The 16148-nt window shown below is 39.0% G+C and overlaps 1 protein-coding gene across 4 annotated transcripts in view; it reads left to right on the top strand.

The window, feature by feature from the left end:
- The window catches only part of XRCC5 (X-ray repair cross complementing 5), a 107008-nt gene that overhangs the window by 75750 nt on the left and 15110 nt on the right, over positions 1-16148 (top strand). For all 4 annotated transcript variants that reach the window (XR_010322235.1, XR_010322236.1, XM_003405911.4 and 1 more), the window contains exons 17-19: positions 11593-11702; positions 13780-13876; positions 15618-15685. Coding sequence is in view for 2 of the 4 variants with exons in the window: in XM_003405911.4 (XP_003405959.2) it covers positions 11593-11702; positions 13780-13876; positions 15618-15685 (275 nt within the window). In the remaining 2 variants the exon portion in view is untranslated. The remainder of the gene's footprint in view (positions 1-11592; positions 11703-13779; positions 13877-15617; positions 15686-16148) is intronic.

Below are 16148 nucleotides of genomic sequence, written 5' to 3'. Positions count from 1 at the left end.
TGGAATTGGGGAAAATTAGTTATACTAAAGAGTAGATACTCTTTGGTCTTTAGCTAATGCTGTGTGCCTTGTAAATACTAATTGACAGCCTTCAGGTTTTGCAGGACATGTTCAATGTGCCTTCAGTGGTTAAATGGAAGGTTTTAAATCAAAATTAAAGGACCATAGAATACCATGGAGCCCATCCATTGACCAGGAAACTTAAAACTTTTCAGTGGACCTGGGACTCATTTGGCCTTATACCCAAGCTATTTATGAAGAAAAATACTATTTATTCAGAATAAAAAAGACATGTCATAATGTTCTCTTACATAAAATAAGCTTGCAGCCGGTGGGCTAACTGAATGCCATTTATCTAGTTTCTTATTAGCTGAAACTCTTATCTTTGCTCTCCAGAGTGAGCTAAGGCCAAGAGACCATCAATATCATTCTTCTTGTGACTACAAAGTAGGACTCAAGTTACCTCAAATAAAAACAAAAATAAAGCAAGAGAGATCTCATAGTCTACAGGAATGCATCCTGACGATAAAGACTTTGCATTTACTCTGCTCCTTGTGCCTGGGGTTTTAATTTAACACATCAATGAAAAGGCAGCATTTAAAAAGGGGGAAAACACCCAGCAGGACTTACTTTTATTAGTGTAATTTGTAAGAAATTACTGCATTTAATGAGAAAATCTTTAAGCATGAAAAAGATGTGTTGTGACTGAACTTGTGGAGCTTAAATGGTGAGGTTTTAATTGAGTTTTTTAGTTATTGGTAAGAATATAATAATGCTAAAAACAGGGCTGCATCTATACTGTTGAGGTGGTCAGCACTTTATATATCTTGGTTCAATTTCCTGTGCCACTGATCACGCATATTATTATGGCCATGGTATTTTTTTCCATGTCGTATCTACTGACCTTTTCTGTTCTTAACAGGGAGACAGGCAACTTCAACTTCTTTTAGCTGCTAGATAAAGAAGGTTGGGGCAAAGTGTCCAGCAGGACAATTTCTAAAAGGGAGGAGAAGGACAGAAACTGGGCAAAGAGCAGGCAGAGATGTATCTGCTTCATAGTCCTTGCTTAAAACAGAAGACAACATTTTGAACATCATTTGGAGGTTTATAATGCTTGGGCTTTTTTCCTAGTTCTCACTTTCTGTTGTTGTCGTCATCCAGAGATTTCTTTCTCCCCAATAAGGATTTTTCATTAAAGACGGCAGAACTAAAACAGGGACTCCAGAGCAAGGAGCACAGGCATCAAGGGCAGATTTTTCCTGGGATCTTAAATCCGAACTCTTTGGAAACTGGAAGCAGAAAGGATCTTTGAGAAATAAGTCAGCATATATTTTGTCATTTAGAGGAAAAATATTAAGGAGACCTCCTTTTTGACCTTAAATTTTCAGAAGTATGCTTGACTTCTGAAACGACGTGGACACCGTGGGAAGTGTTCAGGCGCCTCCAGTGCCTCTAGTTTTTATCGTGGTCCACATGATTGTGTGACAGCTGTTTGCTGTGCTTCACTGTGTTAAACCTGAAGGAAAGGGACATAAATGTAGCTGTAAAGATTTTACAAGTACAAATGAAAATCACATTTTTTAATATAATTCTGATTTTGTAAAAATATAACTTTTAAAAATACTAAAATGACTAGGAAAAGCTTTAAATATGCTTATGAACCGTCTCAATAACTTTTAATTGAATTTCATTGTATCCTACCTCACTAGGAAAAAAGGAAAGCAAAAACCCTGTAAATGTTATCTTCCCTTATTATTTAACTAGAAGATTGCCTTGTTAATTTCTATCTCCTGGAACTATCCAGTGCATACTAACGCACTGTGTCAGGTGGCCCTTAGGTTTGTAGATCGTCTTCTTACCCTCCCGTGCTGTGCACTGGATCCGGCAGGAAGGTGCAAAGCTGACTTCTGCAAGATGAGTTTCCTGGGCTTCTGTGCCAGCTGGCTTCCAGCTAGGTTTGACCAGTAGGAGACATTGGTAGAAGTCTGGTGGGAAGGAGGGAACAAGGAAGAAGTTAGGGTATTTCTCTCTCTTCTTTTCAGTGTTGGGCAGCATCTTTGGCCTTCATGGCTTCAGCTCCCTTAGGACAGGTCCCTCTTCTTCTGTTTCCTCACATGCCAAGAGTTGCTAAGGGCTTCTTGTTGTTGCTAATCTCTGGGTTACTACACCATTCTCAAATGACGTTACAGCTCTTAATCACCTGCCTAACAATTCCCTACTTTAAATTTCTTGTGTAATATTCAGGGTGATTTCTGTTCTCCTGGTTAGACCCTGACTGATCCACACGTGAACACACATCCCTACCCACAGTGACCACTTTATATCTGGACAGTGTTACATTCTGATGTACATAGGTCACTATGAGTCAGAACTGACTTGACAGCACCTAACAACAACAGAGAGACATAGCGAAGCCAGCATGTGATCCATTTCTGTTTTAGTTGCCTGTATTAAAACACAGGCTTATTTTCTTTATCTGGAAATGCCCTAATTTTGCCATCATTTTTTTGAGAGACAGTTTTGCTGGATATGTAATTCTTGGCTGGCAATTTTTTTCCTTCCAGGCTTTATGTATGTCATCCCATTTCCTTCTTGCCTGCATAATTTCTGCTGAGTAGTCAGAGTTTAGTCTTATTGACTGTCCTCTGTAGATGACTTTTTGTTTATCCCTAGCCGCTCCCAAAATTCTTTATCTTTGGCTTTAGCAAGTTGATTATAATATGTCTTGGGGACTTTTTTGGGGATCTGCTTTATGTGGGGTTTGATGAGTTTCTTGGGTAGATAACTTCTCATCTTTTGCAATATCAGGGAAGTTTTCTGCCAACAAATCTTCAACAATTCTCTCTGTATTCTCTTTTACCCCCACCCCCCATTCTGGTATGCCAGTCACTCGTAGGTTATTCCTCTTGATAGAGTCCCACATAATCTTAGGGTTTCTTCATTTTTTTTTTAATTCTTTTGTCTGATTTTTCCTCAAATAAGTTGGTGTCATGTGCTTGATCTTTGATCTCACTAATTCTCACTTCCATTGCCTCAATTCTGCTGCTGTGACTTTCTATTGAGTTGTCTAATTCTGAAATTTTATTGTTAATCTTTTGAATTTCTGTTTGCTGTCTCTCTATGGATTCTTGCAGCCTGATAAGCTTGTCATTACGCTCTTGTATAACCTTCTTAAGGCTCCTGTATTTCTTTGTGTGTTCCTTGGCTTGTTCGGCATTTTGCCTGATCTCTTGAAGAGCTCTGTATATTCGTTTTTTTTAATTCTGCCTCCGGTAATTCCAAGATTTCTCTTCCCCCAGAAGGTTTCTTGATTCTTTGTTTTGGTGGCTTGCTGAAGCCATCACGGTCTGCCTCTTTATGTGATTTGACATTGGCTCTTGTCTCCAAGCCATTAATGAGTTATCGTATTTATTTAATGTTTGCTTTCTATGTCCTAGCTTCTAGTTTTGTTTTGTTTTGATATGCCCAAATAGGCTGGTCGTATGACCTAGTTTGATTATTGGCATCTTTGAAGCTCTCATGTACTGTCTCCAGGTGACTAGAGCTGTTACGAGGTATGTGAGCCCAGGAGTCCATTTACATTTCTTGTGTGGATTCAGCTCAGGTGTTCAGGTCATTGGTCACCAAGTGTGTGGTGTAGGCTCTCACCTACAGTCCTAAATGGGCAGGAGTAATAAAACGCTAGATTAATATATAACGCCTGTATTTAAAACCTCAAAATCCCAAACAGTATTTTTGAAATAAATGACAGCCCCTTACCGGATTTAGTAAGGTCTTACCAGTGGCCTTTTTTTGTGTTAGTACTAATGAGTATTAGTGAGTCACTGACTAATTCTGAAGAACATTTTGGTGATTTATAATTGGAGCTGTGACTTACTGAGTATGAAGACTGACAGGCCATTCCTTAGCCCTGTAATTGTGGATGTGGAAGCAGAGCAAAGCCCCCTGATGATCAGCATTTCCTTTAGAAATGGAGGGCAGTCAAAAGTATAATTCAGCCAAAGTAGAATATTATTTTTGTCAGCCATTTCTGCATTTTACATTTATTAAAAATGGCAGGGAAATGTGAAATCCCACCAAACTTTGGAAGAAAAGTCTCTTGTCCATCTCCCTGTCTGATATTAAAGCATCACCCATCACAGCCATTCACTGGTGTTAAATGGATCATTATAGTCAGTGAACCACAAAATAGTCCAGGGAGAGGGATAGAATTCAGAACATGGGCCTGATACACAGGCCATGTAACTGATTATTCCTAGAAAGGCAAAATCTGGTTCTTGTAGTCCTTGGATTTATTGGAAGCTTGGATGTGTTTATTTTCCTGTGCTCCTGAATTTTCTGAGGAAGGGACAGAACAGTCTAATGTGTAAATCAGAAAAAACAAATCTAAATAGGCCTACGAACATACTGGGACTTCATTCAAAAATAGAAACTTGAGACTCCTATTTCCTTTTCTCTAAGTACCTTCTTATAGTTGCTGCAAATGGATTATTAGCTTTTGCATTTGCCCTTTTGAATATTTTTCTCTGTGAGAGGCCAGGGGTGGGTGGGTGGGTGGGGGTGTATGTGTGTGTGTTTCTGTCAAATTTCAGGAGAAAATGAGTCAGGAAGTTGTGTTTTTTACAGAGCAATTCAGTGCCTCTCTGGTTGCTTCTTGGGGTCCTCCTCGCAGTCCCCAGATCAAAGGATTTCCTAAATTTCATTCATTATCGCTTGTGCTCATTATGTTCTTTCCCTTGCAGGTGTTACTGGCTTGAACACAGCAGCTAACGCTCAGTCTCCTCTCTCCATTTCTGTGATGCCGTGTCCTCCTGGTTTTCTCCTATCTCTAACCATTCCTTCTTGGCCTCCTTTATTGGTCCCCTTTCTTCTATCTAACCTCTAATAGCTAGGTCTTGGATCCTTTTTTTCTTCTGCACTTTGTAAGAAGCCAAGCCGTACTCTGTACTCTGCTGCAGGACCCTCACACATGGTGTTCCCTCTGCCTGGAATGCCTTCCCTCCAGGTTTTTCCTGTCCAGTTCCTACTCTTGCTTTTTCTTCCTCTGTTCTCCTTCATGTACCCCATGCTCTAGTTACAGGACCATCTGCTTTTGTCCAAACACACCCTGTGCTTTTCCACCTCCATTCTTAATAGTTTTGCTCATTCCATTTCCTGCTGTGTGATATCCAAATTCTGTTTCTCATTGCCAAGTTCAAAAGTCATGTAAATTGTTAAAGCCTTCTGTAATCACCAAAGATTTTTCAAAATTCGAATCAAAAGATATATTTCCAACCAATCTTAGCCCTTTTTACGTTTACTGTCTGTTATTATTTTTATGTGTATAGATAATGTCCCCTGTTACACTGTAAGCTCCTCAGAGGCATGAGTCTTATCTTTAACTTAATTGTAGCCCCCGCAGAACATAGCATGATGTCTTATACATAGTAATATACCATAAATATATACTAGGATACATTAGTGAAAATAATCACTAAACTAGGCAAAAAAAAAAAAAAGAGAGAAACATATTTACATTCTAGCTTTCTAAGATTCCTCGTTCTCATTTTTTAAAAAATGGGAAACTTGGACTCTCTGTGATTACTGCCTTTGGCCTGTAAAGGCTCTTATTTCTACCCAGGTATATAACTCCCCTACATGTGTCTGTCTGTCATACTGTGGGGGCTTGCATGTTGCTGTGCTGCTGGAAGCTATGCCACTGGTATTGAGATACCAGCAGGGTCACCCATGGAGGACAGGTTTCATCTGAGCTTCCAGACTAAGACAGACTAGGAAGAAGGACCCGGCAGTCTGCTTCTGAAAAGCATTAGCTAGTGAAAACCTTATGAATAACAACAGAATGCTGTCTGATATAGTGCCGGAAGATGAGCCCCCCAGGTTGGAAGGCACTCAAAAGATGACTGGGGAAGAGCTGCCACCTCAAAGTAGACTCGACTTTAATGACATGGATATGGCACAACTTAAAATGAGAAGAAACAGCTGCAAATATCCGTTAATAATCAGAACCTAGAATGTATGAAGTGTGAATCTAGGAAAATTGGAAATCATCAAAAATGAAATGGAATGCATAAACATCGATATCCCAGGAATTAGTGAGCTGAAATGGACTGGTATTGGCCATTTTGAATTGGACAGTCATATAGTCTACTATGCTGGGAATGACAACTTGAAGAGGAATGGTGTTTCACTCATCGTCAAAAAGAGCATTTCAAGATCTATCCTGATGTACAACACTGTCAGTGATAGGATAATATCCATATGCCTGCAAGGAAGACCAGTTAATATGACTGTTATTCAAATTTACACACCAACCACTAAGGCCAAAGATGAAGAAATTGAAGATTTTTATCAGCTTATGCTGTCTGAAATTGATCAATTGAACATGCAGTCAGGATGCATTGATAATTACTGGTGATTGGAAGGTGAAAGCCGGCAACAAAGAAGGATCAGTAGCTGGAAAATATGACCTTGGTGATAGAAACAGTGGTGGAGATCAAATGATAGAATGATAAAATTTTGACCAACAGCTTCTTCATTGCAAATACCTTTTTACACCAACATAAACGGTGACTATACACATGGACCTCGCCAGATGGACACATAGGAATCAAATCGCTACATCTGTGGAAAGAGACGATGGAAAAGCTCAATATCATCAGTAGAACAAGGCCAGGAACTGACTGTGGAACAGACCATTAATTGCTCATATGCAAATTGAAGCTGAAACTGAAGAAAATCAGAGCAAGTCCACGACAGCCAAAATACAACCTTGGGTATATCTCACCTGAATTTAGAGACCATCTGAGGAATAGATTTGATGCATTGAACACTAATAGCCGAAGACCGGACGAGTCGTAGCTGACATCAAGGACTCATACGTGAAGAAAGCAAGAGGTCATTGAAAAGACAGGAAAGAAAGAAAAGACCAAGATGGAAGTCAGAGGAGCCTCTGAAACTTGCTCTTGAACGTCGAGTAGCTAAAGCACAAGGAAGAAATGATGAAGTAAAAGAACTGAACAGAAGATTTCAAAGGGCAGCTCAAGAAGACAAAGTAAAGTAGTATAATGATATGTGCAAAGAGCTGGAGAAAGAAAACCAAAAGGGAAGAACACACTTAACGTTTTACAAGCTGAAAGAACTGAAGAAAAAATTCATGCCTCGAGTTGCAATACTGAAGGATTCTATGGGGAAAATATTAAATGACACAGGAAGCATCAAAAGAAGATGGAAGGAATACACAGAGTCATCATACCAAAAAGAATTAGTCAGCGTTCAACCATTTCAAGAGGTAGCATATGATCAGGAACCGATGGTACTGAAAGAAGAAGTCCAAACTGCACTGAAGGCATTGGCGAAAAACAAGGCTCCAGGAATTGATGGAATATCAATTGAGATGTTTCAGCAAATGGATGCAGCACTGGAAGTGCTCACTCGTCTATGCCAAGAAATATGGAAGACAGCTTCCTGGCCAACTGACTGGAAGAGATCCATATTCACGCCTATTCCCAGAAAGGTGATCCAACTGAATGTGGAAATTATAGAACAGTATCATTAATATCACACATAGGCAAAATTTTGCTGAAGATCGTTCAAAAGCAGGTGCAGCAGTATATTGACAGGGAACTGCCAGAAATTCAGGCGGGATTCAGAAGAGGACCTGGAACCAAGGATATCATTGCTGATGTCAGATGGATCCTGGCTGAAAGCAGAGAATCCCAGAAGGATGTTTACCTGTGCTTTATTGACTATGCAAAGGCATTCGACTGTGTGAATCATAACAAACTATGGATAATGTTGCAAAGAAGGGGAATTCCAGAACACTAAATTGTGCTCATGAGGAACCTTTACATACATCAAGAGGCAGTTGTTTGGACAGAACAAGGGGATACTGATTGGCTTAAAGTCAGGAAAGGTGTATGTCAGGGTTGTATCCCTTCACCATACCTATTCAATCTGTATGCTGGGCAAATAATCAAAGGAGCTGGACTATATGAAGAAGAACAGGACATCAAGATTAGAGGAAGACTCATTAACAACCTGGGTTATGCAGATGACACAGCCTTGCCTGCTGAAAGTGAAGAGGACTTGAAGCACTTAAAGACCACAGCCTTCAGTATGGATTACACCTCAACATAAAGAAAACAAAAATTCTCACAACCGAACCAATAACCAACATGATAAATGGAGGAAAGATTGAAGTTGTCAAGGATTTCATTTTACTTGGATCCACAGTCGACACTCAATGGAAGTGGCTGTCAAGAAATCAAAAAACATTGCACTGGTCAGATCTGCTGCAAAGGACCTCTTTAAAGTGTTGAAAAGCAAAGATGTCACCTTGAAGACTAAGGTGTGCCCGACCTGAGCCATGGTATTTTCAGTCACATCATACACATGTGAAAGCTGGACGATGAATAAGGAAGACCTAAGAAGAATTGACGCCTTTGAATTGTGGTGTTGGTGGAGAATATTGAATATACCATGGACTGCGAAAAGGATGAACAAATCTGTCTTGGAAGTAGTAAAACCAGAATGCTCCTTAGAAGCAAGGATGGCGAGACTGCGTCTTATATACTTTGGACATGTTGTCAGAAGGGCTCAGTCCCTGGAGAATGACTTCATGCTTGGTAAAGTATAGGGTCAGCAGAAACGAGAAAGACCTTCAACGAGGTGGATTGACAGTGTCTGCAACATTGGGTTCAAGCGTTAACACCAACCGTAATGATGGTACAGGACTGGGCAGTGTTTCGTTCTGTTGTGCATAAGGTCGCTGTGAGTCGGAACCAACTTGATGGCACCTAACAACAACAACATATAACTCTGGGTGAACTTTATATCAAAGAACCTGAGAAAGTAAGCAGCTATAAGTGGTATAAGCAGGGTGAGCACGTGCTCAGAGGATCAACAAAACGGGCACCAGTTGTCCGAAACAAAGACGCATAGATGCTAAACAGACAGGACACAAGGAAAAGCAAGCACACAACAAATGATTCAAGAAAGACTTGATTCGTTATCCTTATTATATGTGGATGTAGATAATTATTTGGCAGCTTAATTGTGATGAAATCTTTGAAGAATTTTTAAGAGCAAGGAATAGCAAAAAATGTTTATAACACATTAGAGAAAAATCTATCTAAAAATAAAATACAGTAATTGTTGTAATATTTGTTTTTTGATCATTAATGATTCCTTTATGGCATTTTTTCATTTGCTCATTTATAATTATAGCATTTATTATGAATTATGCATCAAAATTGAAGTATGAGCTGTTTAAAGCAAAATTGGTGAAAATGAGTTTTTCATTGTGGAAGATAAACAGAATTTTACATTGATTGTTAAAACAACTAAGTTCACTGGCACATTTTCTTTGTTATAGAATATGCAGAATATTCCTTTTGTGGAAAATATGGTATATAGTAAAAATCTTATTACCTCGCATCCACTAAAAAATTTTATTATCCAGTTCATCTCATTCCACTAAAATGGCACACACCACTTTGTGTTCATTCGCTAATACAGTCAGATTTAAAAAGTTACAGCATGAATAGCTAAGACACGTACATACATGTGTATATATAACTCAGATCCCGTTTGAATGCACGTGTAAACACAGGAGGAGAGGCGCCACAGATTATCAGTGTTTAGGACCCTTACATGCCTTAATGCCACCCTGAGTATAGGAAATATGAAATATTTCTGTTACTTTACCTTCCCAAACTGAAAAAGGGAGATAGCTTCTATTGCTTTTTTCTTGTTGATGGTTTTCTGCTCTGCTTTCTAATCAGGGTTGTATTATTTACCTTGTTTAAGAGACTCATCTGAACATTCTTTCTCTTCTTTGAGTTGTAGTTGAATATTAATTCACTGCTGCAGGATACATTGATAAAGATTTCTGAAATTGCGGGGAAATTTTTTTCTAATCCCTCAAGTTGAGTGTTTTATTATAAGGTAGATCATAACCTCCTGGTTGGTAGAAGGGATGAATTGGTTACTAAGAATGTTTTTCTCTTGCTGCGAAATTACTGTACTAGAAAAGATTGTGTCCATTTTTTTTTTTAATCTTTTCCATTTGCTGAAAGAGCCTAAGGAAAGAGGAAACTGACCCTGAGTTTCATGTCTTTCATAAGGAACTGAGCGGTGCCCAGGGCACTGCAGCTCAGTGGCCTTGAAGCTTATACATGAGTCTGTAAAGTAGTTTGCTTTAGTATGGTGTGCATACACACGTGTATCTCTTAGATGCTCAGATGAGGCTTTGGCCGTGGGAAACATGCAGACTTAGACTATCTGGACCATTCAAATCTGGCCAAACAGGCAGCTAGTGAAGTGGTTTCAGGGATCAAGCAGGGAGTGAACCTTTAGGCCATGAATGTTCACATCCTGTTGGTTTCTTCTTCTACATAGATCTTAACGGTCAGTTTTGATCTGCTCAGCAGATTGAGTCCCATGATGACTTTTTATATTTCCATTTTCCTCTGCTTTTTTTTATACTGCAAATTTTTTTTTCCTTTATGAGGCAACCTCAAGTTGTAGCCCTTTCTTAGCCACCTTGGAAATAATAACAGTAATGTATTTTCTCTTTCTGTAGCATTTGTTTAATATTGCTGAATTGTGGAGTATTGAGCAGCATAGAGAATATTTAGGCCCAGCTAAGGGTATAATCCACTACCATTGAGTCGATTCCGACTCATAGCAACCATATAGGACAGAGTAGAACTCTCCCATAGGGTTTCCAAGGCTGTAAATCTTTACAGAAGCAGACTGCCACGTCTTCCTCCCATGAAACAGCTGGTGGGTTCAAACTGCCGACCTTTGGGTTGGCAGTCCTGTGTTTTAACCACTGTGCCACCAGGGCTTCAAGCTAAGGGTATAAGATATGTAATAATGATTTCTCAGTCTACAGAGATATTATTAAATTAAGGTTTGTTATTGTTAGGTGCCACTGAGGCAGTTCTGACTCATAATGACCCTATATGATACAGTAGAACTGCCTCATAGGGTTTCCAAGGAGTGGCTGGTCGATTTGAACCGTGGACCTTTTGGTTAGCAGCTGAGCTCTTAACCACTATACACCACCGGGACTCCAAATTAAGGTTAGGGTTAGTCTTTTCTAATTTGACCTGGGACTGGTAGAAGATGAGGTGCCCCTAGCTCATTATTTTTCATTGCCTGGAGCTGTTTGACGGTTATCCTGAGAGGAATTAGGGGAGGGACTAGAGGATCTATTTTCTAGACTATATCAGGAAAGGCAGTTTCAAATTGTCTAAATGGCCCCTAAATTCTGAGGGCAAAATAAAAAGCAGCATCAACAAGAAACCTTAGTGTTTGAAATCCTAAAAGGATCATTTAGCCATAATTCTAGAAATTAAATTTTATATTTCTTGACAAATATTAAGTATTATGTAAACATCTCAAATACTGACTTTTTGAGATCAACGTTTTGCATCTCCTCTTACCTTCCGACTCAGTAACGTGTGGTTATTGTGCATTCTGGCCATGAGGCTCTTAAACCATGTAGGCACACTGCATAGAAGCATAGACTCTCCCTAACAACCACCGGTCAAATCTAAGAAAATTAATTTATGTCTTATGTTCCAGTGAGTCACCAGTTAATAAGTCATATTGAACAGTTTTTGGATAGTAACGAGACACCGTATTTTATGAAGAGCATGGACTGTATCAAAGCCTTCCGGGAAGAAGCCATTCAGGTAACACTGTCCTAGGCTGTCTTCTCTTCCTGTACAGTTGTCCCCCATCACAGGGGGGAGACATACAGCCTTCCAGAAACAAACATCAAACCAAACCCTCTGCTGTCGAGTTGATTCCAACTCATAGCCATCCTACAGGACAGAGTAGAACTGCCCCATAGGGTTTCCCAGGAGGAAACCCTGGTGGTGTAGTGGTAAAATGCTACGGCTGCTAACCAAGAGGTCGGCAGTTCGAATCCACCAGGTGCTCCTTGGAAACTCTGTCGGGCAGTTCTACTCTGTCCTATAGGGTTGCTATCAGTGGGAATCGACTCTATGGCAGTGGGTTTGGTTTTTGGTGGTTTTAATCTTTACGGAAGCTGACTACCACATCTTTCTCCTTCGGAGTGGCTGAGGGTTGAGCTGCTGACCTTTCAGTTTGCAGCCGAGTGTTTGACCACTGTGCCAGCAGGGCTCCTCAAACAAGCATAGGCTTTGGAAATAATCATTCTTACTGTGCTTAACAGCACATGCTAAGAGAGGTAGAAATGACTAAACTCATTCTACTACAGTGTTGTTACTGAGGGGAAATGAAGACGGGTGGATGGGTGGGTGGGATGTTTTATCCCTGCAAGTTAGCTTTTTGTTATATTATAACCCTGGCTTTGCAGTTCCCATTTAGGGAACCAAGGAAATTTCCATTGTAAGTTCTGCTGGCCTGGTTATTATAGTAAAAGATGGGCTAACTATTTTAGGGAAATTGATGGGAAATATATATCAGTGTAATTATTGAGAAAGACATTATGAAGACAGGAGCAAAGATCTGAATACCAGAAAAAGCACTGAAAATTAATGACCCAGCTCCACTGCCCTCCCCAAGAATATTGTGCATTCTGTTTATTCATTTGTTTTACTAGAAATTTTCAGAAAAAAACTTTAAAATTCTTCCAAATTATTTCTAGGCTTTTATACCTCTAAGCATGGGATGAGCAAGTTTAAATTAGAAAGTTCATCTTTAAAGGACGCACAGTTGTAGTGTATGTTAGTTCTTGTGTAGGTGCGTACTAAATATTTGCTGAATGAATGAATAAATTAATGCTTGAGTAGTTTTAGGTGCTTTCAGAGGAGGAAAAGAAAATGAGAAAATTGTCAAAATTAGAATAGAAGATTCAGAAGTTGATGACTCAAATACCATACAGATAAAAAGACAAAATTTTGGAAAAGTAGTGGCAGGACAAGACTAAGGATGGTTCAGCTGGGTAGAGAAAGATTTAGTTAGATGGAAAAAGGTAGTGAAAAATGTATTGTTTTTTCAGCACTGCCCCAGCTAGCTGGAGTGTCTGGTAACATGTCTATGTACTGATGCCACCTCATGTTCTTAAAAGTAACAGGTTACTGGGTTGCTTAAAAGAAGGTAAGGGAAAAAAAGAGATGAAGGAGGATCAAGAGAGACTTGAGACATATCAGTCAATCTTAATGTATAGATGTTTTTTGAACTATAAAAATTAAAAGAAAAAAAGGAATTGTTTATAATTGGGAAAATGTAAGTACTGACTGGCTATTTGCTCCTATTAAGGAATTATTACTTATTTTTTGGTGATATGATAATGGAACATGAATATGTTTTTTAAAAGAGCTCTTTTAGATATTATATATTGAACTTTTTATAGATAAAATAATATGACTTGAGATTTTCTTCAGAACAGTTGGGGGTTTAGGGAAGAAGGTAGGGATATAGATGAAATGAGATTAGCTGAGTTGATAATTGTTGAAGCTAGGTGATGGGTACGTGAGCAGTTAATAAGCTGTTCTCTCTGCTTTTGTTTGAATTTATCTATATTAAAAGTTAAAAACAAAACAAAATACCAGGCCACCAAAAGTACCATGTGGCTCTGTGAAGCACTAGAGCTTCCATGTATGGAACAACATCTGGTCCCAGACAACCATTGCTCAGTTTGCCATTTACCAGAGAAGGACATTTTATCTTATTTTTACAAACATAGTGGATCCAAAATATAGCACTTTGGTCTGGGGGTGACTTTGATTTTGTATTTATTCTGACTTGCCTCCCCTTCTGCTTTCACGTCCCCACTCCCAGTTTTCAGAAGAGCAGCGCTTTAACAGTTTCCTGAAAGCTCTTCAGGAGAAAGTGAAAATGAAACGGTTACATCACTTCTGGGAAATTGTCGTTCAGGGTGAGATGTCATTTGTCTTTTTCTCCAAATACTTGTACTATTTTGTTTTCCAAATATAAATTAAATATAAATTCTTAGTATAAATTAAATTGTGTGATGTGTTATGCGGGGACCTGATGACTTTCTGTTTGGATTTGGGAAATGCCCAGGATTCAAGGGACTCGAAAATCTTGCTCTAATAAGCGTAAATACAAGGTGGAAAATAGTAAGTGAACACATACGTCCGAACTCCACGATTGTGAAGAAGCCATGTGGGCAAACATTGCCCTTTCCGGATTCCTAGGCACAGTCTTTTCAGTGGTGATGGGTCCACAGCACTTTCGCTGACCTCACCCACATTTTTGCCCTCCTCCTACTAGCCTGTCATTGCCATGTTCTTGGGCTTTCCGTAACAGCAGACCAATGCCAGTTAAACCCAGAAGGAAGGCAAAATCAGTCTTCAGTTTCAGACTTAATGGATGATTCCTTTCATGCCCTTTTGCCTTTCCGTTTTAACCTCACTTGATTTACAGGACCAAGTATAAGATTTTATTTATTAAAAATACATATTGTGAAAACAATGGACGTTGAAAAGACATTATGAAGTTTTTAACTTACAGTAGGGCCCAAAAATTAGTTGCAACTTATCTTTCTGTGCAAATCTATATAAAAGGAGTTGAATACTTGCCTATCCAGCTTCTAACAGGCAGTTTTTCATCACACAGGGAACCATTTCCCTGACAGTTAATTTTTCAGCCCTTTAACTTCTACACTAGGGAGTGAAAGCAATTAGAATAGGTGGTGAATGGGACTTACTTAAATCACTTTTTTGTCTCTGCTGCAGACCCAGTAGATGAAAGAGATTGGTTTTATTTATTGAAGGCGTCTAGCATATTATTTGCTGAAAGGAAACTTACAGGTCATACACAAGATACGTGTTTTCTGAGGATGTATAGCCTATTGAGAGAATACACAGGACTTAACCCATTTTTAGGAACAAATGGATGTTAAATACAGGTGCTTTTCTGTAAGTGTATCATAAGTCAGTCATTTGAGATGGGAGAAAATTTTAGGAAGAAGAGAAAACTAAAGGGTAGGTTTTCTATTTTTGATTTGTTCTCACTGAGCTAAAATTGATGAGCTGATCGATGTGGTGGGCGTGGCCATTGTAAGAGGTGTTTCCTTTTAACCTTAGTCTTCTCACCATTCCATCAATAGCCAGGAAAACTACTGGAAGTCAAAATGTATGCAGATCCCCACCTAATGGGTTTGGGCAAAAGTATACATTCATTCAATTATTTACTTATCGAGCCTCTGCTGTGTAAAACATTGAGGGGAATATAAAGATTAATAAAACCTAGTTCCTGATCTCAAGAAAAGTATAATCTGTTAGGAGAGAGGAAATATGTGCAAATTTATACAAGATATAAAATATGATGGCAGCCATTTCAAAGGGATAAACAAATCAATTTGAAAATTCTGAAGAAACAGATTATTTCTATCTGGAGTTGGTCAAAGAAGGCTTCATGGAGCAGGTCACATTTTGAGATGTGACTTATTTTGCACGAGCAAAAATAAAAGAAGCAATAATATAAGGTGGTAGGAACTATGTGAATTAAGAAACTCAGCAATTCAGTGACATAACACCTTTATAGTTTTAAAAATCTCTAGTCCTGAGAGTGGGAGGAGGTGTGATGTAGGGGATAGATGGGATTGGATTATTTCATTGCATTTGGATTTTACTCTGTGAATTACTTTTTAGATGGAATTACTCTGATCAGCAAAGATGAAGCCTCTGGAAGCTCTGTCACAGCTGAGGAAGCCAAAAAGGTATTGAGGGATAACTTCCTGTCTTTAGATGAATTACCACAGTGGGCATAACTTTCTTGATGTCCATTCTTCCTTGAAGAAGTTAAACTTTAAGGGTAACTAAATTAGGCACCCCTTCTTTAGTCAACCAACTGGCAAATTGCTTCAGCTACAGCAGCATCTTGGGAAAAATTGTGATCTCACGCAGTTTCCCATAGACCATAGTTACATTTCTACAACTCACCTACAATTCCACTGTCAGTAACTCTAGAGCTTCTGACGTCCGTAGTGCATACCAACTTAGCCTAGACCTGGTAAAGCCTATGAAATCCATCTAGCCCAAAGATTTCCATCCTTGTGCACTCATTAGATAACTAGGGTACTATTTCTTGAAAATACTGATGACCGGGCCTTACTGCACAGGGATTCTATAGGTGTGAGATGGGTCCTGAGCATGGCTTTGTTTGTTGGAACTTTTAAAGCC

This window comes from Loxodonta africana, chromosome 6, assembly GCF_030014295.1.
Source record: "Loxodonta africana isolate mLoxAfr1 chromosome 6, mLoxAfr1.hap2, whole genome shotgun sequence".
Classification (NCBI taxonomy): domain Eukaryota; kingdom Metazoa; phylum Chordata; class Mammalia; order Proboscidea; family Elephantidae; genus Loxodonta; species Loxodonta africana.
The sequence above is the reverse complement of the archived record's forward strand: the minus strand, read 5'-3'. Positions and strand labels throughout refer to the sequence as shown.